Raw genomic sequence first — 24,401 nt, forward strand, 5'->3', positions numbered from 1 at the left:
GTGGTTGAAGGTGTAGGTCATGTCAGAGGAGGTAGTTGAAGGTGTAGGTCATGTCAGAGGAGGTAGTTGAAGGTGTAGGTCATGTCAGAGGAGGTAGTTGAAGGTGTAGGTCATGTCAGAGGAGGTAGTTGAAGGTGTAGGTCATGTCAGAGGAGGTAGTTGAAGGTGTAGGTCATGTCAGAGGAGGTAGTTGAAGGTGTAGGTCATGTCAGAGGAGGTAGTTGAAGGTGTAGGTCATGTCAGAGGAGGTAGTTGAAGGTGTAGGTCATGTCAGAGGAGGTAGTTGAAGGTGTAGGTCATGTCAGAGGAGGTGGTTGAAGGTGTAGGTCATGTCAGAGGAGGTGGTTGAAGGTGTAGGTCATGTCAGAGGAGGTAGTTGAAGGTGTAGGTCATGTCAGAGGAGGTAGTTGAAGGTGTAGGTCATGTCAGAGGAGGTAGTTGAAGGTGTAGGTCATGTCAGAGGAGGTAGTTGAAGGTGTAGGTCATGTCAGAGGAGGTGGTTGAAGGTGTAGGTCATGTCACAGGAGGTAGTTGAAGGTGTAGGTCATGTCAGAGGAGGTAGTTGAAGGTGTAGGTCATGTCAGAGGAGGTGGTTGAAGGTGTAGGTCATGTCAGAGGAGGTAGTTGAAGGTGTAGGTCATGTCAGAGGAGGTAGTTGAAGGTGTAGGTCATGTCAGAGGAGGTGGTTGAAGGTGTAGGTCATGTCACAGGAGGTAGTTGAAGGTGTAGGTCATGTCAGAGGAGGTAGTTGAAGGTGTAGGTCATGTCAGAGGAGGTGGTTGAAGGTGTAGGTCATGTCAGAGGAGGTAGTTGAAGGTGTAGGTCATGTCAGAGGAGGTAGTTGAAGGTGTAGGTCATGTCAGAGGAGGTAGTTGAAGGTGTAGGTCATGTCAGAGGAGGTAGTTGAAGGTGTAGGTCATGTCAGAGGAGGTAGTTGAAGGTGTAGGTCATGTCAGAGGAGGTAGTTGAAGGTGTAGGTCATGTCAGAGGAGGTAGTTGAAGGTGTAGGTCATGTCAGAGGAGGTAGTTGAAGGTGTAGGTCATGTCAGAGGAGGTAGTTGAAGGTGTAGGTCATGTCAGAGGAGGTAGTTGAAGGTGTAGGTCATGTCAGAGGAGGTAGTTGAAGGTGTAGGTCATGTCAGAGGAGGTAGTTGAAGGTGTAGGTCATGTCAGAGGAGGTAGTTGAAGGTGTAGGTCATGTCAGAGGAGGTAGTTGAAGGTGTAGGTCATGTCAGAGGAGGTAGTTGAAGGTGTAGGTCATGTCAGAGGAGGTAGTTGAAGGTGTAGGTCATGTCAGAGGAGGTAGTTGAAGGTGTAGGTCATGTCAGAGGAGGTAGTTGAAGGTGTAGGTCATGTCAGAGGAGGTAGTTGAAGGTGTAGGTCATGTCAGAGGAGGTAGTTGAAGGTGTTAGGTCATGTCAGAGGAGGTAGTTGAAGGTGTAGGTCATGTCAGAGGAGGTAGTTGAAGTGTGAGGTCATGTCAGAGGAGGTAGTTGAAGGTGGAGGTCATGTCAGAGGAGGTAGTTGAAGGTGTAGGTCATGTCAGAGGAGGTAGTTGAAGGTGTAGGTCATGTCAGAGGAGGTAGTTGAAGGTGTAGGTCATGTCAGAGGAGGTAGTTGAAGGTGTAGGTCATGTCAGAGGAGGTAGTTGAAGGTGTAGGTCATGTCAGAGGAGGTGGTTGAAGGTGTAGGTCATGTCAGAGGAGGTAGTTGAAGGTGTAGGTCATGTCAGAGGAGGTAGTTGAAGGTGTAGGTCATGTCAGAGGAGGTAGTTGAAGGTGTAGGTCATGTCGCAGGAGGTAGTTGAAGGTGTAGGTCATGTCAGAGGAGGTAGTTGAAGGTGTAGGTCATGTCAGAGGAGGTGGTTGAAGGTGTAGGTCATGTCAGAGGAGGTAGTTGAAGGTGTAGGTCATGTCAGAGGAGGTAGTTGAAGGTGTAGGTCATGTCGCAGGAGACCTTCATGCCCCTGCAGCGGCAGCACAGGTCCTGGCGATGAGGTCTCTTCATGTTGATGTGTCTCTGCTTCTTCTCACAGCTGCAGCACGTCTGACCACAGCCCTGAGGGGGAGGAGTCAGGGAGGAGCTTGACAAACAGGAAGTGTGTGTGTGTGTTACCTTGCAGATGATGGACTCCACTCTGTAGGGGTGGAAGCCCACCTGACACTTCCGGCACAGCTGCTTGTAGTACACCTGCACACAGGTAAGTCCTCAAATTAATGTTGTTATGAATTATTGGCCTATTGAAGGCTCCAAATACCAAACATTGTACTTTAAAATATATTTTTAGGGAAAATATTACATATTATTTTGTGTGTTTGCCATTAAAAAAAATATATATATATATATATATATTTGAAAAAAAGGGAATAAAACAAGCACATTTTGATTAATTAATTTAAATACTTTTTTGGGGAAAATATTGCATATTTTGTGTGTTTACCATTAAAAAAAAACAGTTTTCTATGACAAAAACAGCATAAAAAAAGCAAAAACTAATATATTAAAAACTTATAATCGACGGAAAGCCCGAAAGTTGAGATCAATATTTTAGAGTTGAAAGTAAAAAAAAACTATATATGACTTATTTTTAACACTTTTTAGAGAATTTTAGTGGGATTTTTTTTTTAACTGTCATTGTTGTTAATTAATCAAAATCAATGTTGTTATGAATTTTGGACCAATAAAGGCTCCAATTACTTCACATCAAAATTCTACTTTGAAATATTTTTGGGAGAAAATATTTTGTTTGCAATTTTAACAAAAATAAACCTTTGAGAAACAATTATCAAAATATTGTTGGGGGTAAAACATTGCATATTTTGTGTGTTTACCATAAAAAACAAAGTTTTCTATGACAAAAACGACATACTTTTTTTTTTTTTTAAATATAAAAAGTTATTAAACATCCTGAAGTTGAGCTAGAGATTTTAGTGTTTAAAGTAAAAATAAATTTAAAAAAATTAAAAATGACTTATTTTTAACACTTTTTAGAGATTTTAGGCGGGGATTTTTTTTAAACTGTCATTGTTGTTAACAATGAATCAAAATCAATGTTATGAATTTTGGACCAATTAAAGGCTCCAATTACTTCACATCAAAAATTATACTTTGAAATATTTTTGGGAGAAAATATTTTGTTTGCAATAAAAAAAAAACAATCTTTGAGGAACAATTATCAAAATACTGTTGGAAGGGGGGGGGGGGGGGGGGGGGTTAAAATTGCATATTTTGTGTGTTTACCGTTAAAAAAAAAACTTTTTCTATGACAAAAACAAACAAAAAAATATAAAAAGTTATTAAAAATCCTGAAGTTGAGCTAGAGATTTTAGTGTTTAAGTAAAAAACAAAACAATATATGACATATTTTTAACACTTTTCAGAGAATTTTAGTGAGATTTTTTAAACATTTTTTTTGCATATTTTGTGTGTTTACCATAAAAAAAACAAAGTTTTCTATGACAAAAACGGCATAAAACATTTTAAAAACATAAAAAGTTATTAAACATCCTGAAGTTGAGCTAGAGATTTTAGTGTTTAACGTAAAAATAAATTTAAAAAAAATAAAAATGACTTATTTTTAACACTATTTAGAGAATTTTAGTGGGATTTTTTTACAACTGTCATTGTTAACACTGAATCAAAATCAATGTTATAAATTTTGGACCAATTAAAGGCTCCAATTACATCACATCAAAAATTCTACTTTGAAATATTTTTGGGAGAAAATATTTTGTTTGCAATTTTTTTTAAATAAATCTTTTGAGAAACAATTATCAAATAATTGATGGGGGTAAAACATTGCACATTGTGTGTGTTTACCATAAAAAAACAAAGTTTTCTATGTCAAAAACGGCATAAAAAAATTAAAAAAACATAAAAAGTTATTAAAAATCCTGAAGTTGAGCTAGAGATTTTAGTGTTTAAAGTAAAAAATTTAAAAATATATGACTTATTTTTAACACTTTTTAGAGAATTTTACTGGGATTTTTTTTCAAACTGTAATTGTTAACAATGAATCAAAATCAATGTTATGAATTTTGGACCAATTAAAGGCTCCAATTACTTCACATCAAAAATTCTACTTTGAAATATTTTTGGGAGAAAATATTTTGTTTGCAATTTAAAAAAAACAATCTTTGAGAAACAATTATCAAAATACTGTTGGGGGGGGGGGGGGGGGGTAATATTGCATATTGTGTGTGTTTACCATTAAAAAAAAAAAAAATTCTATGACAAAAACAAACAAAAAATATAAAAAGTTATTAAAAATCCTGAAGTTGAGCTAGAGATTTTAGTGTTTAAAGTAAAAAAACAAAACAATATATGACATATTTTTAACACTTTTCAGATAATTTGTGAGATTTTTTTTAAACAATTTTTTAAACATTTTTTTTGCATATTTTGTGTGTTTACCATTAAAAAAACAAAGTTTTCTATGACAAAAACGGCATAAAACATTTTTAAAAACATAAAAAGTTATTAAACATCCTGAAGTTGAGCTAGAGATTTTAGTGTTTAAAGTAAAAATAAATTTAAAAAAATAAAAAATGACTTATTTTTAACACTTTTTAGAGAATTTTAGTGGGATTTTTTTTTAACTGTCATTGTTAACACTGAATCAAAATCAATGTTGTTATAAATTTTGGACCAATTAAAGGCTCCAATTACATCACATCAAAAATTCTACTTTGAAATATTTTTGGGAGAAAATATTTTGTTTGCAATTTTTTTTTAAATAAATCTTTTGAGAAACAATTATCAAATAATTGATGGGGGTAAAACATTGCATATTGTGTGTGTTTACCATAAAAAAACAAAGTTTTCTATGACAAACGGCATAAAAAAATTAAAAAAACATAAAAAGTTATTAAAAATCCTGAAGTTGAGCTAGAGATTTTAGTGTTTAAAGTAAAAAAAATTTAAAAATATGACTTATTTTTAACACTTTTTAGAGAATTTTACTGGGATTTTTTTTCAAACTGTAATTGTTGTTAACAATGAATCAAAATCAATGTTATGAATTTTGGACCAATTAAAGGCTCCAATTACTTCACATCAAAAATTGTACTTTGAAATATTTTTGGGAGAAAATATTTTGTTTGCAATTTAAAAATAAAAAAAATCTTTGAGAAACAATTATCAAAATACTGTTGGAGGGGGTGGGGGTTAAAATTGCATATTTTGTGTGTTTACCATTAAAAAAAAAACATTTTCTATGACAAAAACAAACAAAAAATATAAAAAGTTATTAAAAATCCTGAAGTTGAGCTAGATATTTTAGTGTTTAAAGTAAAAAAACAAAACAATATATGACATATTTTTAACACTTTTCAGAGAATTTTAGTTAGATTTTTTAAACAATTTTTTAAACATTTTTTTTGCATATTTTGTGTGTTTACCATAAAAAAAACAAAGTTTTCTATGACAAAAACGGCATAAAACATTTTTAAAAACATAAAAAGTTATTAAACATCCTGAAGTTGAGCTAGAGATTTTAGTGTTTAAAGTAAAAATAAATTAAAAAAAAAAAAAAAAGACTTATTTTTAACAGTTTTTAGAGAATTTTAATGGGATTTTTTTTTAACTGTCATTGTTGTTAACAATCAATCAAAATCAATGTTATGAATTTTGGACCAATTAAAGGCTCCAATTACTTCACATCAAAAATTCTACTTTGAAATATTTTTGGGAGAAAATTTTTTTTTTTGCAATTTTAACAAAAATAAATCTTTGAGAAACAATTATCAAAATATTGTTGGGGTAAAACATTGCATATTTTGTGTGTTTACCATAAAAAACAAAGTTTTCTATGACAAAAACGGCATAAAAAAATTTCAAAAAACATAAAAAGTTATTAAAAATCCTGAAGTTGAGCTAGAGATTTTAGTGTCTTAAGTAAAAAATAAATAAATATATGACTTATTTTTAACAATTTTTAGAGAATTGTACTGGGATTTTTTTTAAACTGTCGTTGTTAACAATGAATCAAAATCAATGTTATGAATTTTGGACCAATTAAAGGCTCCAATTACTTCACATCAAAAATTCTACTTTGAAATATTTTTGGGATGAAATATTTTGTTTGCAATTAAAAAAAAAACAATCTTTGAGAAACAATTATCAAAATACTGTTGGAGGGGGGGGGGGTTAAAATTGCATATTTTGTGTGCTTACCATTAAAAAAAAAAACATTTTCTATCACAAAAACAAACAAAAAATATAAAAAGTTATTAAAAATCCTGAAGTTGAGCTAGAGATTTTAGTGTTTAAAGTAAAAAAACAAAACAATATATGACATATTTTTAACACTTTTCAGATAATTTTAGTGAGATTTTTTTAAAACAATTTTTTAAACATTTTTTTTTGCATATTTTGTGTGTTTACCATAAAAAAACAAAGTTTTCTATGACAAAAACGGCATAAAACATTTTTAAAAACATAAAAAGTTATTAAACATCCTGAAGTTGAGCTACAGATTTTAGTGTTTAAAGTAAAAAAAAACAAAAAAAACAAAACAATATATGACTTATTTTTAACACTTTAGAGAATTTTACTGGGATTTTTTTTTAAACTGTCATTGTTGTTAACAATGAATCAAAATCAATGTTATGAATTTTGGACCAATTAAAGGCTCCAATTACTTCACATCAAAAATTCTACTTTAAAATAAATATATAAAATGTTTTTTTTGCAATTTAAAAACAAAAAAATCTTTGAGAAACAATTATCGAAATACTGTTGGGGGTAAAATAGTGCATATTTTGTGTGTTTACCATTAAAAAACAAAGTTTTCTATGACACAAACGGCATAAAAAAAAACCCTAAAAAACATAAGTTATTAAAAATCCTGAAGTTGAGCTAGAGAGTTTAGTGTTTAAAGTAAAAAAAACACAAAAAAAAAACAATATATGACTTATTTTTAAAACTTTTTAGAGAATTTTACTGGGATTTTTTAAACATTTTTTTGCATATTTTGTGTGTTTACCATAAAAAAACAAAGTTTTCTATGACAAAAATGGCATAAAACAAACAAAAAACAAAAACAATTATTAAAAAGACAGAAAGTTGAACTCGAGATTTTAGAGTTGAAAGTAGAAAAAAAATATATATGACTTATTTTTAACACTTTTTAGAGAATTTTAGTGGGATTTTTTTTAAACTGTCATTGTTGTTAACAATGAATCAAAATCAATGTTATGAATTTTGGACCAATTAAAGGCTCCAATTACTTCACATCAAAAATTCTACTTTAAAATAAATATATAAAATATTTTTTTTGCCATTTAAAAAACAAAAAAATATCTGAGAAACAATTATCAAAATACTGTTGGGGGTAAAATATTGCATATTTTGTGTGTTTACCATTTAAAAAAACAAAGTTTTCTATGAGAAAAACGACATAAAACAAACAAACAAAAAAATTAAAAACTTATAATCGACGGAAAGACCGAAAGTTGAGCTGGAGATTTTAGTGTTTGAAGTAAAAAATAAAAAAAATAAAAAAATAGGACTTATTTTTAACACTTTTTAGAGAATTTTACTGGGATTTTTTAAACATTTTTTTGCATATTTTGTGTGTTTACCATAAAAAACTAAGTTTTCTATGACAAAAATGGCATAAAACAAACAAAAAACAAAAACAATTATTAAAAAGACAGAAAGTTGAACTCGAGATTTTAGAGTTGAAAGTAGAAAAAAAATATATATGACTTATTTTTAACACTTTTTAGAGAATTTTAGTGGGATTTTTTTTAAAACTGTCATTGTTGTTAACAATGAATCAAAATCAATGTTATGAATTTTGGACCAATTAAAGGCTCCAATTACTTCACATCAAAAATTTTACTTTGAAATAAATATATAAAATATTTTTTTTGCAATTTAAAAAACAAAAAAATCTCTGACAAACAATTATCGAAATACTGTTGGGGGTAAAATATTGCATATTTTGTGTGTTTACCATTAAAAAAAACAAAGTTTTCTATGACAAAAACGACATAAAACAAACAAACAAATAAATTAAAAACTTATAATCGACGGAAAGACCGAAAGTTGAGCTAGAGATTTTAGTGTTTAAAGTAAAAAAAAAAAAAAAAAAAAAATAGGACTTATTTTTAACACTTTTTAGAGAATTTTAGTGGGATTTTTTTTTTCTAACTGTAATTGTTGTTAACAATGAATCAAAATCAATATTATGAATTTTGGACCAATTAAAGGCTCCAATTACTTCACATCAAAAATTCTACTTTGAAATATTTTTAGACAAAGTATTTTGTTTGCAATTTAAAAAAAAATAAAAATCTTTGAGAAACAATTATCGAAATACTGTTTTGATATTGCATATTTTGTGTTTACCATAAAAAAACTTAATTTTTCTATGACAAAAACGGCATAAAAAATGTAATAAAAAACATAAAAAGTTATTAAAAATCGTTGAGCTAGAGATTTTAGTGTTTAAAGTAAAAAATAAATACAAATGTATGACTTATTTTTAACACTTTTTAGAGAATTTTAGTGGGATTTTTTTTAAACTGTCATTGTTGTTAACAATGAATCAAAATCAATGTTATGAATTTTGGACCAATTAAAGGCTCCAATTACTTCACATCAAAAATTCTACTTTAAAATAAATATATAAAATATTTTTTTTGCAATTTAAAAAACAAAAAAATCTCTGAGAAACAATTATCGAAATACTGTTGGGGGTAAAATATTGCATATTTTGTGTGTTTACCATTAAAAAAAACAAAGTTTTCTATGACAAAAACGACATAAAACAAACAAACAAATAAATTAAAAACTTATAATCGACGGAAAGACCGAAAGTTGAGCTAGAGATTTTAGTGTTTAAAGTAAAAAATAAAAAATTAAAAAAAATAGGACTTATTTTTAACACTTTTTAGAGAATTTTAGTGGGATTTTTTTTTCAAACTGTAATTGTTGTTAACAATGAATCAAAATCAATATTATGAATTTTGGACCAATTAAAGGCTCCAATTACTTCACATCAAAAATTCTACTTTGAAATATTTTTAGACAAAGTATTTTGTTTGCAATTTAAAAAAAAAAAAATCTTTGAGAAACAATTATCGAAATACTGTTTTGATATTGCATATTTTGTGTGTTTACCATAAAAAAACTTAATTTTTCTATGACAAAAACGGCATAAAAAATGTAATAAAAAACATAAAAAGTTATTAAAAATCGTTGAGCTAGAGATTTTAGTGTTTAAAGTAAAAAATAAATACAAATATATGACTTATTTTTAACACTTTTTAGAGAATTTTAGTGGGATTTTTTTTAAACTGTCATTGTTGTTAACAATTAATCAAAATCAATGTTATGAATTTTGGACCAATTAAAGGCTCCAATTACGTCACATCAAAAATTCTACTTGGAAATATTTTTGAGAAAATATTTTGTTTGCAATTTTTAAAAAAATAAAAATCTTTGAGAAACAATTATCGAAATACTGTTTTGATATTGCATATTTTGTGTGTTTACCATAAAAAAAACACATTTTTGTATGACAAAAACGGCATAAAAAATGTAATAAAAAACATAAAAAGTTATTAAAAATCGTTGAGCTAGAGATTTTAGTGTTTAAAGTAAAAGATAAATACAAATATATGACTTATTTTTAACAGTTTTTAGAGAATTTTAGTGGGATTTTTTTCAAACTGTAATTGTTGTTAACAATGAATCAAAATCAATGTTATGAATTTTGGACCAATTAAAGGCTCCAATTACTTCACATCAAAAATTCTACTTTGAAATATTTTTGGGAGAATATTTTGTTTGCAATTTTTAAAAAAATAAAAATCTTTGAGAAACAATTATCGAAATACTGTTTTGATATTGCATATTTTCTGTGTTTACCATAAAAAAACACATTTTTCTATGACAAAAACGGCATAAAAAATGTAATAAAAAACATAAAAAGTTATTAAAAATCGTTGAGCTAGAGATTTTAGTGTTTAAAGTAAAAAATAAATACAAATATATGACTTATTTTTAACAGTTTTTAGAGAATTTTAGTGGGATTTTTTTTAAACTGTCATTGTTGTTAACAATGAATCAAAATCAATGTTATGAATTTTGGACCAATTAAAGGCTCCAATTACTTCACATCAAAAATTCTACTTTGAAATATTTTTGGGAGAATATTTTGTTTGCAATTTAAAAAAAAATAAAAATCTTTGAGAAACAATTATCGAAATACTGTTTTGATATTGCATATTTTCTGTGTTTACCATAAAAAAACACATTTTTCTATGACAAAAACGGCATAAAAAATGTAATAAAAAACATAAAAAGTTATTAAAAATCGTTGAGCTAGAGATTTTAGTGTTTAAAGTAAAAAATAAATACAAATATATGACTTATTTTTAACAGTTTTTAGAGAATTTTAGTGGGATTTTTTTTAAACTGTCATTGTTGTTAACAATGAATCAAAATCAATGTTATGAATTTTGGACCAATTAAAGGCTCCAATTACTTCACATCAAAAATTCTACTTTAAAATAAATATATAAAATATTTTTTTTGCAATTTAAAAAACAAAAAAATATCTGAGAAACAATTATCGAAATACTGTTGGGGGTAAAATATTGCATATTTTGTGTGTTTACCATAAAAAAAAAAAAGTTTTCTATGAGAAAAACGACATAAAACAAAAAAATTAAAAACTTATAATCGACAGAAAGACCGAAAGTTGAGCTAGAGATTTTAGTGTTTAAAGTATAAAAAAAAATAAAAAATAGGACTTATTTTTAACACTTTTTAGAGAATTTTACTGGGATTTTTTAAACATTTTTTTGCATATTTTGTGTGTTTACCATAAAAAAACAAAGTTTTCTGTGACACAAACGGCATTAAAAAAAAAAAAAAAACATAAGTTATTAAAAATCCTGAAGTTCAGCTAGAGAGTTTAGTGTTTAAAGAAAAAATAAAAAAAAAACAATATATGACTTATTTTTAACACTTTTTAGAGAATTTTCCTGGGATTTTTTTTTAAACAATGAATCAAAATCAATATTATCAATGTTGAATGCCGCCCACCTTGGTTTTAAAATTGACTGAGATAATGGCTTTCACTATTTAAAGTGCTTTGAGTCGCGAGAGAAAAGCGCTATATAAATATAATTCACTTCATTCACCTTATTGGTTCCTGAGATGCACCACACATAAGCACTCTCTCACCTTATTGGTTCCTGAGATGCACCACACATAAGCACTCTCCCAGCGGATGTTGCAGGCCTTGCAGTGGAAGAAGCCATACCTCTGCTGCAGGAACTACAACAATAATATTTAATAACATTTACTTGATGTGAAATATACATGTGTGTACATGTGTTGACACAATATATACATATATATATATATACACATCCAAATATAATGAAAACAAACAAGAAAAGTGCAAAACTTCATGAAGTACAAAGCGAACAAAGAAAAGTAATACACACCTCACGGGATGATGCAAAACTAATACAAAACCAGACAAAAAAAATAAGTCAAATTAAAGCTGCAAGCAGCGATGGACGGGACCGACTTTGAGGGCTCATAAAATCCAAACCGGAGCAGTAATTAAAACTCTTTCATCAACTTTTAATCAGAAGGGTTCAATCTCTCTCCTGTGCTAGTTTGAAGCCGACACGACAAACGCGCTCAGAGGAGATCATGTTTGAAAAAAGGTGACTTTTTTTACACAACTTTTGTTTTGAAGGGGAATTGCAAACTTCCTGTTGATTTTTGCTGAAGGATGTCAGTGTATGAAATATAGGTATAAGTGAGACCTACATAGAGGTTTTTGTTTCATGTCTCTACGACATTCCTACTGGGAGTTAGAGGCAGTTTTGTCTGTGTTTTCTTCCTAGGGGGGGCGCTAGAGCGCAATTTTGAGTTTAGGGGTTTTGGTTTTTTGATTAGATCGCAATTTTTGCCAGTCCTGATGTGTGTGTCCAATTTGGTGAGTTTTGAAACATGTTAAGGGGGTCAAATTACAGCTCAAAGAGGCGGCGGTATAATAATAAAACGCTAGAAATACAATAGGGTCCTCGGTCCCAAAGGGACTCGGTCCCTAATAATAATAAAACTCTAGAAATACAATAGGGTCCTCTGTCCCAAAGGGACTCGGTCCCTAATAATAATAAAACTCTAGAAATACAATAGGGTCCTCGGTCCCAAAGGGACTCGGTCCCTAATAATAATAAAACTCTAGAAATACAATAGGGTCCTCTGTCCCAAAGGGACTCGGTCCCTAATAATAATAAAACTCTAGAAATACAATAGGGTCCTCGGTCCCAAAGGGACTCGGTCCCTAATAATAATAAAACTCTAGAAATACAATAGGGTCCTCGGTCCCAAAGGGACTCGGTCCCTAACTAGAAATACAATAGGGTCCTCGGTCCCAAAGGGACTCGGTCCCTAATAATAATAAAACTCTAGAAATACAATAGGGTCCTCTGTCCCAAAGGGACTCGGTCCCTAATAATAATAAAACTCTAGAAATACAATAGGGTCCTCGGTCCCAAAGGGACTCGGTCCCTAATAATAATAAAACTCTAGAAATACAATAGGGTCCTCGGTCCTTAAGGGACTCGGTCCCTAATAATAATAAAACTCTAGAAATACAATAGGGTCCTCGGTCCCAAAGGGACTCGGCCCCTAACTAGAAATACAATAGGGTCCTCTGTCCCAAAGGGACTCGGTCCCTAATAATAATAAAACTCTAGAAATACAATAGGGTCCTCGGTCCCAAAGGGACTCGGTCCCTAATAATAATAAAACTCTAGAAATACAATAGGGTCCTCTGTCCCAAAGGGACTCGGTCCCTAATAATAATAAAACTCTAGAAATACAATAGGGTCCTCGGTCCTTAAGGGACTCGGTCCCTAATAATAATAAAACTCTAGAAATACAATAGGGTCCTCGGTCCCAAAGGGACTCGGTCCCTAACTAGAAATACAATAGGGTCCTCGGTCCCAAAGGGACTCGGTCCCTAATAATAATAAAACTCTAGAAATACAATAGGGTCCTCGGTCCCAAAGGGACTCGGTCCCTAATAAGTCAAATTCAACTATTCAACTGCTCATTAAAGTCACTTTTTATTCTGCAATACTAACATTCAATTAGCAGTAGTGCCGCTAATCGCTAGCTGGCAACTACAGTGCTAATCGTTTGCTGGCAACTATTCAACAAATTCCCCAACAACTACAGCGCTAATCGGTAGCTGACACGTAATCCCCTATTTGCCAGCTGGCAAATAGTCCGCTAACCGCTAGTTGGCAACTACAGTGCTAATCGCTAGCTGGCAACTATTCGGCAAAATCCCCAACAACTACAGTGCTAATCGCTAACTGGTAACTATTCTGCAAAATCCCCAACAGTAACAGTGCTAATCGCTAACTGGTAACTATTCTGCAAAATCCCCAACAATTACAGTGCTAATCGCTAACCGGCAACTATTCGGCAAAATCCCCAACAACTACAGCGCCAATTGCCAACAGGCGACCAAAGCGCTAATGGGTAGCTGACAAGTCATCTGCTAATTGCTAGCTGGCAAATAGTCCGCTAATAGCGAGCTGACAACTAGATTGTTGATCCCTAGCTGACAACTAAAGTGCTAATCGCTAGCTGGCAGCTATTTGGCAAAATCCCCAATAACTACAGCGCCAATTGCCAACAGACAACCAAAGCGCTAATCGGTAGCTGAAAATTAATCCGCTAATTGCCAGCTGGCAACTACTCTGCTGATCACAAGCAACTACAACGCTAATTGCCAACTGGCAAATAGTCTGCTAATCGCTAGCTGGCTACTACAGTGCTAATCGCTAGCTGACAACTATTCGGCAAAATCCCCAACAACTACAGTGCTAATCGCTAACTGGTAACTATTCTGCAAAATCCCCAACAATTACAGTGCTAATCGCTAACTGGTAACTATTCGGCCAAATCCCCAACAACTACAGTGCTAATCGCTAACTGGCAACTATTCGGCCAAATCCCCAACAACTACAGCGCTAATCGCTAACTGGCAACTATTCGGCAAAATCCCCAACAACTACAGCGCCAATTGCCAACAGGCGACCATAGCGCTAATGGGTAGCTGACAAGTCATCCGCTAATTGCTAGCTGGCAAATTATCCGCTAATCGCGAGCTGACAACTAGATTGTTGATCACTAGCCGGCAACTACAGTGCTATCACTAACTGGCAGCTGGTAGGCAAAATGCTACAGCGCTAACTGCCAAAAGGCAACCAGAGTGCTAATCGGTAGCTGACAAGTCATCCGCTAATTGCTAGCTGGCAAATAGTCCGCTAATTGCGAGCTGACAACTAGATTGTTGATCACTAGCCGGCAACTACAGTGCTATCACTAACTGGCAGCTGGTAGGCAAAATGCTACAGCGCTAACTGCCAACAGGCAACCAGAGTGCTAATCGGTAGCTGAAAAGTCATCCGCTAATTGCTAGCTGGCAAATAGTCCGCTAATTGCGAGCTGACAACTAGATTGTTGATCACTAGCCGGCAACTATAGTGCTATCACTAACTGGCAGCTGGTAGGCAAAATGCTACAGCGCTAACTGCCAACAGGCAACCAGAGTGCTAATCGGTAGCTGACAAGTCATCCGCTAATTGCTAGCTGGCAAATAGTCCGCTAATCGCGAGCTGACAACTAGATTGTTGATCACTAGCCGGCAACTACAGTGCTATCACTAACTGGCAGCTGGTAGGCAAAATGCTACAGCGCTAACTGCCAACAGGCAACCAGAGTGCTAATCGGTAGCTGACAAGTCATCCGCTAATTGCTAGCTGGCAAATAGTCCGCTAATTGCGAGCTGACAACTAGATTGTTGATCACTAGCCGGCAACTACAGTGCTATCACTAACTGGCAGCTGGTAGGCAAAATGCTACAGCGCTAACTGCCAACAGGCAACCAGAGTGCTAATCGGTAGCTGACAAGTCGTCCGCTAATTGCTAGCTGGCAAATAGTCCGCTAATTGCGAGCTGACAACTAGATTGTTGATCACTAGCCGGCAACTACAGTGCTATCACTAACTGGCAGCTGGTAGGCAAAATGCTACAGCGCTAACTGCCAACAGGCAACCAGAGTGCTAATCGGTAGCTGACAAGTCATCCGCTAATTGCTAGCTGGCAAATAGTCCGCTAATTGCGAGCTGACAACTAGATTGTTGATCACTAGCCGGCAACTATAGTGCTATCACTAACTGGCAGCTGGTAGGCAAAATGCTACAGCGCTAACTGCCAACAGGCAACCAGAGTGCTAATCGGTAGCTGACAAGTCATCCGCTAATTGCTAGCTGGCAACTATATTGTTTATCACTAGCCGGCAACTATAGTGCTATCACTAACTGGCAGATGGTAGGCAAAATGCTACAGCGCTAACTGCCAACAGGCAACCAGAGTGCTAATCGGTAGCTGACAAGTAGTCCGCTAATTGCTAGCTGGCAAATAGTCCGCTAATTGCGAGCTGACAACTAGATTGTTGATCACTAGCCGGCAACTACAGTGCTATCACTAACTGGCAGCTGGTAGGCAAAATGCTACAGCGCTAACTGCCAACAGGCAACCAGAGTGCTAATCGGTAGCTGACAAGTCATCCGCTAATTGCTAGCTGGCAAATAGTCCGCTAATTGCGAGCTGACAACTAGATTGTTGATCACTAGCCGGCAACTACAGTGCTATCACTAACTGGCAGCTGGTAGGCAAAATGCTACAGCGCTAACTGCCAACAGGCAACCAGAGTGCTAATCGGTAGCTGAAAAGTAGTCCGCTAATTGCGAGCTGGCAACTAGAGTGCTAATCGCTAGCCACCTTCAATGGCAACTGGAATACGACGAGTCATTTATAGCGCTCGTTAAGGACCTCCATTATAGCGGGAATTTGCCAATGAGTTCTTAACAGTGGCGGAGCAGGAAGGGGCTAGGCATACGTTTTGCTTAGAGACTTTGTGGGTGTCCAAACATTTGAAAGAGGCTCAACTATCACCAGTCCAAAGTAAAAGGACACCTGGAAGTTACCTGGAAGTTGGAGCCCCTGCAGGGTTGGACAGCCGCCTTGTGGGCCTCTTCAGTGTCCTCACCCTGGTCTTCACCCTGGTCTTCACCCTGGTCCTCACCCTGGTCTTCACCCTGGTCCTCACCCTGGTCCTCACCCTGGTCCTCATGCGCCGCCTCCTGCTTGCTGCTCTTAGCGGGGAACCTGCGCTCCAACAGCGGGGAGTAGGTGGACACGGGCCCGGTGAAGCGTAGGCCGCTCACCCGCGCTGGCGGCGGCGGCGTGCACGGCCCCTCCCCCTCCCCCCGCAGGGTCATGGGTCCCAGCGAGCACTGCACCACCCGGTCCACTTTGGCGCTGACCTGCACGCCGCGCTCCCTGGTGCCGGGCCCCACCCGGGCCTTGCACAGCTCCAGGTAGGTCAGCACGTGCGGGGTCACGAAGCGCTCCTCCATCTTGGCCGGGGGGGCGGGCGGCGGGGGAGGGGGGCAGAGCAGGCTGCCGCACACGCCACAGGTGGGGAAGGTGGACAGGAAGCCCTTCATCCTGCTGCCGAGGAACCTGAGCCACTTCCTGCCTGCTGGGTTTAGAGCTCACCTGGTTGTGATTACCTGACTGGCAACAGCCACGCACGTGACCTCACATGACCTCCGCCATTACTGTACTGGCCTTTATTATAGTGGCAACAATAGTTCAATAATCATTACAATTAAATTAAAAATGTATATAAAATAATAAAATAGTACAATAATGTTTTATTAAAGTGTCAATAATATTGAAATAATATTTGATAGGACATATGTTTAGATATATTATCGGCTACTGCATAAAAATGTACATATATATACAAATATTAAAAAATAAATGAATGACATAATGCTTTAATGAAATGTCGGTAATATTTAAATAATATTTAATAGGATATATGTTTACATGTCTTCTCTGCTACGGCATACAAATGCACATATATATATGTATTTAAAAATATTACAAATAAATAAATGACACAATGCTTTAATAAAATGTCAGCAATGTGAAGTGAATTGTATTTATATAGCGCTTTTCTCTAGTGACTCAAAGCGCTTTACATAGTGAAAGTCAATATGTAAGTGACATTTAAAGCGGTGTGAGTGGCACTGGGAGCAGGTGGGTAGAGTGTCTTGCCCAAGGACACGACGGCAGTGACTAGGACGGCGGAAGCGGGGATCGAACCTGGAACCCTCAAGTTGCTGGCACGGCCACTCTACCAACCGAGCTGTGCCGCCCCAGTAATATGTAAATGATAGTTCATCGGATGTATGTTTAGATATCTTCTCTACTGTATAAAAATGTACATATATATATATATATATATATATATATATATATATATATATATATATATATATATATATATATATATATATATATATATATATATATATATATATAAAAACTAAATACATTACGCAATGCTTTAATAAAATGTCAGTAATATTTAAATTATATATATATATATATATAAAAATACATTACATAATGCTTTAATAAAATGTCAGTAATATTTAAATAACAATTAAAAGATGTATGATTAAATGTCTTCTCTGCAATTGTAAAAAAAAATACATATAAAATCAAAAAGATTGGAAAAAATAAAGCTTTATTAAAGTGTCAATATTATTTAAATAATATTTAATAGGATGTATGTTTAGATATCTGCGTATATATATAATAAAACATATATATATATGTATATAAAAATTATATTTAAAAAAAATACATAATGCCTTAATAAAATGTGTGTATATATATATATATATATATATATATATATATATATATATATATATATATATATATATATATATATATATATATATATATACACACACACACACATACATATATACACAGATGTCTAAACATACATCCTATTAAATATTTAAATAATATTGACACTTTAATAAAGCTTTATATAAATAACATAATTTTATTTATTTAGCTTTTTTAATCTTGTGTGTATATATATATATATATATATATATATATATATATATATATATATATATATATATATATATATATATATATATATATATATATATATATATATATATATATATATATATATATATATATAAATGATTTTTTTTTTTTTTATAGTGTCAATATTATTTAAATAATAATTAATAGGATGTATGTTTGGATGTCCTATCTGCTATTGTAATATATATATATATATATATATATATATATATATATATATATATATATATATATATATATATATATATATATATATATATATATATATATATATATATATATATATATATATATAAAATGAATGTTTTATTGTAGTGTCAATAATATTTCAATAATAATTAATGGTAGAATGTATGTTCAGATGTCTTCTCTGCTATTGTAAAATATACAATAAAGATTAAGAGATAAATAAATAAAATAATGCTTTATTATATTGTCAATAATATTGAAATAATAATTAATAGGATGTATGTATGGTTACCTTCTCTGCTACTGTAAACAAATATGATAAAATATTTATATAGATAAACAAAATGACACTTTTATTAGTGTCAATTATATTTAAAAAATAATTAATAGGATGCCTGCTTGGATTTATTTTCTGCTATTGTAAATATATATAGAATAAATGTATAGAAAGAAAAAAAATAATGCTAAATTGTAGTGTCACTAATATTTAAATAATTTAAAAAAGGATGTATTCCCTGCTATTGGCTGCAGTGCAGAGGCTTTAAAAAGGTATGTGTTGGAGCGCCCCCTATAGGCTGTATTTACCAGAGACAAAGCACGCCGGTGACGTCAGCCTTCATATTTTCAATGATTGTATTGTAAATATTTATGATGCGCAAGCCAATGTGCGTCTTTTCCACTCCAGGACTGTAATTGCGACATAGTTGACACGCTATAAAAATAATTGTAATGAAATTGCGACAAATCTAATTTCAGTGACAACCTGGTCTGGTGAAGATAAGGTCCTTTAAAAAAATAAAATAAATAAGATAAATAAATAAACATTTTCTTGGATAATAAAAAAAAAAAGGTAAAACAATATAAAAATAATTACATAAAAAATAGTAATTAATGAAAATGTTAGTGGAGCAGCAGCACATACAATCATGTGTGCTTCAGGGACTGTGGCCCTTGAAGACTGTATTGTCCATGTTGTGGGAACCAGAATATTGGTACACTGTAAAAAAAAAAAAAATCCTATTTTTATGGTTAATTTACTCTAAATTTCTACTGTAATTTTTCTATTTTTTTTTTAAATAGTTTATAAAACTGTAGAATTGAAGACATTATCTGCAAATAAACAATTATTTTAAGTAATATGCCAGTGATGACAAACTATGTATACTTCTATATTTTTTACAGAAAAATACCAAATTAATTATACATAGCATTTTCTGTTTTCTTAAATTACTTTCAAATTCATGTAAAAAAAATTAAAGCTGCAAGCATCGATGGACGGGACTGACTTTGAGGGCTCATAAAATCCAAACCGGAGCAGTAATTAAAACTCTTTCATCAACTTTTAATCAGAAGGGTTCAATCTCTCTCCTGTGCTAATTTGAAGCCGACACGACAAACGCGCTCAGAGGAGATCATGTTTGAAAAAAGGTGACTGTTTTTACTCAACTTTTGTTTTGAAGGGGGAATTGCAAACTTCCTGTGGATTTTTGCTGGGGGTTGTCAGTGTATGAAATCTAGGTCTAAGTGAGACCTACATAGAGGTTTTTGTTTCATGTCTCTACGACATTCCTACTGGGAGTTACAGGCAGTTTTGTCTGTGTTTTCTTCCTAGGGGGCGCTTGAGCGCAATTTTGAGTTTTGGGGTTAAGTGTTAGGGGTGTCCAAAGTGCGGCCCGGGGGCCATTTGCGGCCCGCAGTTAATTGTTTACCGGCCCGCCACACATTCTGGAAATACTATTCTAAAAATAAAAAAGAACATTAAAAAAAGTGGAATGAGGTGAAATCTAAAGAGAAAAAGTTGCAATGTTGACACAAAAGCTGCCATGCAGGCTTTTTCTTTTGCCTTTCTTCATTTTTCTTTTTTTTGCCATTGCTCAAAAAAAAATAATAATAATGACAAAAAAATCCATGTTATAATGAATTATTTTCAGGGCTCCAATTACTTCAAATATTTCACTTTAAAATGTTTTATTTTGTAAATATTGCATATATTGTGTGGTTGCCATATAAAAACATCAAAGTTTTCTTTGACAAAAGCGCATAAAACAAACAAAATATTAGTTCCAGCATAAAATGGACAGATATATCTGAAGTTGATCTCGTAACTTAAGTGTTGAAAGTGAAAGAAAAACCTAATAAAAATGTGTCACTTTATGAGTGGGGCACCTTTTGGATCCCAAATATATTTAGTGATTTTTTATTTATCTTTTCACTGTGATTACTCAAAAATATGAAAGAATTAAAATCAATGGTGTCCTACATTATTGATCTTTTAGGGCTCTAATTACTAAATACTGCATATTTCAGTTTTACTATAAAAAAACTAAGACAGAAAAGCCATAAAACATGTTTTTAAATTTGTAATACTTTATATCAACTTGAAGTTGATATAGAGCAGGGGTCACCAACGCGGTGCCCGCGGGCACCAGGTAGCCCGTCAGGACCAGATGAGTAGCCCGCTGGCCTGTTCTAAAAATAGCTCAAATAGCAGCACTTACCAGTGAGCTGCCTCTATTTTTTTAATTGTATTTATTTACTAGCAAGCTGGTCTCGCTTTGCCCGACATTTTTAATTCTAAGAGAGACAAAACTCAAATAGAATTTGAAAATCCAAGAAAATATTTTAAAGACTTGGTCTTCACTTGTTTAAATAAATTCATTAATTTTTTTTACTTTGCTACTTATAACTTTCAGAAAGACAATTTTAGAGAAAAAATACAACCTTAAAAATGATTTTAGGATTTTTAAACACATATACCTTTTTACCTTTTAAATTCCTTCCTCTTCCTTCCTGACAATTTAAATCAATGTTCAAGTAAATTTATTTTTTTTATTGCAAAGAATAATAAATAAATTTTAAATTAATTCTTCATTTTAGCTTCTGTTTTTTCGACGAAGTATATTTGTGAAATATTTCTTCAAACTTATTATGATTAAAATTCAAAAAAATTATTCTGGCAAATCTAGAAAATCTGTAGAATCAAATTTAAATCTTATTTCAAAGTCTTTTGAATTTCTTTTAAAATTTTTGTTCTGGAAAATCTAGAAGAAATAATGATTTGTCTTTGTTAGAAATATAGCTTGGTCCAATTTGTTATATATTCTAACAAAGTGCAGATTGGATTTTAACCTATTTAAAACATGTCATCAAAATTCTAAAATTAATCTTAATCAGGAAAAATTACTAATGATGTTCCATAAATTCTTTTTTTAATTTTTTCAAAAAGATTCGAATGAGTTAGTTTTTCTCTTCTTTTTTTCGGTTGAATTTTGAATTTTAAAGAGTCGAAATTGAAGATAAACTATGTTTCAAAATTTAATTGTCATTTTTTTTCGTGTTTTCTCCTCTTTTAAACCGTTCAATTAAGTGTAAATATCATTAATTATTAATAATAACATAGAGTTAAAGGTAAATTGAGCAAATTGGCTATTTCTGGCAATTTATTTAAGTGTGTATCAAACTGGTAGCCCTTCGCATTAATCAGTACCCAAGAAGTAGCTCTTGGTTTCAAAAAGGTTGGTGACCCCTGATATAGAGATTTACTGTAAGCGCTAAATAATTTAAAAAAAATAATAATCTGACTTATTTTTTAACATTTTAATGACTGAGACCCTTTATGGTCCCCGGGACCCCTAAAGGTGAAATAAATAAAAAATGCATATATTTTGTTATGGTTTGAAAATGAAAAATATCAAAATGGCCCCCACATGCTTTAATTTTTCCGTGTGCGGCCCTCAGTGGAAAAAGTTTGGACACCCCTGCACTAGTTGAAAGTGTTTCTTGTGTTTTTTCTATGTTGATTTAAATTTAAAAAAAATAAAAAAGATTGTGCGAACGCAGAATTCCCCCGTTTACGCGCCGACGCGGTGTCTTTGAACGCGCCACGATGTGCGGCGCTCCCGTCGAGCGCCTGCGGGGGGCGCTGCGACGCCGTCCGCCTTCACGCATTGGCGCCATTTTGGAGGCAGGAGGGGACGCGCGCTGCAGAGAGGACGCCAATTCATCACAATTCATCACAAAACAGGTAAAAGAAACGCACTCATTCAACACTTTTACTCGCATCGTCGCTGCCGCAAACAAAAAAAACAGCGCCGCGGCTAAGGCGCGTTGGAAGAGTGGAACGCTGGCGGCGGAGCTCCTCTCCCCCTGTTGCCGGGTCGCAGCGCGCCTTGCCGGGGTGCGGGGGTCCGCACCTCCTCGCTGGCTGAGCGGACGCTTCCTCGCCGCTACACGCTAGCTCGTCCGGCGGTAGCGGGCGGCTCCACACGCCGTGTGTCCACTGTGCCTCCAAGGGATGGCGGGGACTATTTAGAGACTATTTAGGGCGAAGTAACGGTGGTCCAGTGCGGTGTTTTGTTCCTCGCCGCCCGCCCTCTGTCATCATCACTCGGCTAGCAGCGTTAGCTCCTCGGCTAGCACAGTTAGCTTAGCCGGATTAGCACGTCGATATGAACCAGCAACACGTCACCTTTTATAACCTCTTTTCTTGTGTCATGTCGGCACATTTCACCCTTCAAAACTTTAATGGCGGCTTTTTTTTTGGAAGTTGCGAACAAGGCGCTTTTTTCACTGCGATGGTTGTTGAAATAAACTGTTATTCGTGCTTCGGTTCTTCTTCACGCCATTCACTCAACTAATGTCTAATTAATGTCCGACTGAGTTGTCAAATGTCAACTTGACAAGGTCAATAATACTCTTAGACTTAGGCAAACTTCATTGATCCACAATAATTGTTCCACACAGCAGCTCAGTTATAAAGGATGGAAAGTGTAAGGATGGAAAGGATAATGCCGGTATAAAGTAGACTAAAAATGTACCGTAGTAGCAATATAACATATATGTATTATATACATATTTTATATACAGTATATCAGTGTTTTTCAACCACTGTGCCGCGAGTAAGGATAATGTTTGATAAGAAATTATCGAGTTCGAGCCCATTATCGAATCCAGGGGTGTCCAAAGTGCGGCCCGCAGCTAATAGTTTACTGGAAATGCTATTGCAAAAATAAATAAAAACATTAAAAAAAAGTGGAATGAGGTGAAATCTGACTAGCAAAAGTTGTAATGTTGACAAAAGCTGCCATGCAGGCTGTTTTTTTTCTTTTTCTGCCATCCATCCATCCATTTCCTACCGCTTATCCCCTTCGGGGTCGCTGGAGCCTATCAAGAACTCAATGTTATTATGAATTATTGACCTATTCAAGGCTCCAATTATTTAACTTTAAAATGTTTTATGTGGAAATTATTGTGTGGTTGCCATACAAAAACATCAACGTTTTCGTTGACAAAAGAGCATAAAACAAACAAAATAATAGTTCAAACGTAAAATCGACAGATATACACTACCGTTCAAAAGTTTGGGGTCACCCAAACAATTTTGTGGAATAGCCTTCATTTCTAAGAACAAGAATAGTCCGTCGAGTTTCAGATGAAAGTTCTCTTTTTCTGGCCATTTTGAGCGTTTTAATTGAGCCCACAAATGTGATGCTCCAGAAACTCAATCTGCTCAAAGGAAGGTCAGTTTTGTAGCTTCTGTAACGAGCGCAACTGTTTTCAGATGTGTGAACATGATTGCACAAGGGTTTTCTAATCATCAATTAGCCTTCTGAGCCAATGAGCAAACACATTGTACCATTAGAACACTGGAGTGATAGTTGCTGGAAATGGGCCTCTATACACCTATGTAGATATTGCACCAAAAACCAGACATTTGCAGCTAGAATAGTCATTTACCACATTAGCAATGTATAGAGTGTATTTCTTTCAAGTTAAGACTAGTTTAAAGTTATCTTCATTGAAAAGTACAGTGCTTTTCCTTCAAAAATAAGGACATTTCAATGTGACCCCAAACTTTTGAACGGTCGTGTATCTGAAGTTGATCTCGTAACTTAAGTGTTGAAAGTAAAAAAAAACTAATAAAAATGTATCACTTTATGATACAAACCTTTTGGGTCCCAAATATATTTAATGGGATTTTGTTTGTCTTTTCACTTTGATTACTCAAAAATAATAATGAATGGTGTCCTGCATTATTGATCTTTTTAAGGCTCTAATTCAGACCTGGGCATTCTGCGGCCAATTATAAATTACAAAATAGATTTTAAAAAGTATCTATGTCGAGTGTGCAATACAACGGTGCCGCTTTTGTTTTGAAAATCGTT

General features: G+C 33.6%; 2 protein-coding genes across 3 annotated transcripts in view; one reads left to right on the plus strand and one right to left on the minus strand.

Moving 5' to 3' along the window:
• Positions 1-1,764: 1,764 nt before the first annotated feature.
• On the minus strand, positions 1,765-16,673 carry zar1l (zygote arrest 1-like). The gene is made up of 4 exons (XM_062046965.1): positions 16,047-16,673; positions 11,203-11,295; positions 2,116-2,190; positions 1,765-2,058 (listed from the first exon to the last, which is right to left on the minus strand). The coding sequence occupies exons 1-4, from the start codon at positions 16,566-16,568 to the stop codon at positions 1,915-1,917; spliced, it is 834 nt and encodes a 277-aa protein (XP_061902949.1). The 5' UTR covers positions 16,569-16,673; the 3' UTR covers positions 1,765-1,914.
• Positions 16,674-22,174: 5,501 nt separating this feature from the next.
• The window catches only part of pds5b (PDS5 cohesin associated factor B), a 75,854-nt gene continuing 73,627 nt past the window's right edge, over positions 22,175-24,401 (plus strand). For both annotated transcript variants that reach the window (XM_062046967.1, XM_062046968.1), the window contains exon 1: positions 22,175-22,261. The gene's annotated coding sequence lies outside the window, so the exon portion shown is untranslated. The remainder of the gene's footprint in view (positions 22,262-24,401) is intronic.

This window comes from Entelurus aequoreus, linkage group LG05, assembly GCF_033978785.1.
Source record: "Entelurus aequoreus isolate RoL-2023_Sb linkage group LG05, RoL_Eaeq_v1.1, whole genome shotgun sequence".
Lineage (NCBI taxonomy): Eukaryota > Metazoa > Chordata > Actinopteri > Syngnathiformes > Syngnathidae > Entelurus > Entelurus aequoreus.

Coding starts and splice junctions, on each gene's coding strand:
- zar1l (XM_062046965.1), bottom strand. CDS start 16,568: ATGAAGGGCTTCCTGTCCACCTTCCCCACCTGTGGCGTGTGCGGCAGC. Junction 11,296..16,046: donor GCAGGGGCTCCAACTTCCAG/GTAACTTCCAGG, acceptor TTATTGTTGTAG/TTCCTGCAGCAGAGGTATGG. Junction 2,191..11,202: donor GCATCTCAGGAACCAATAAG/GTGAGAGAGTGC, acceptor ACCTGTGTGCAG/GTGTACTACAAGCAGCTGTG.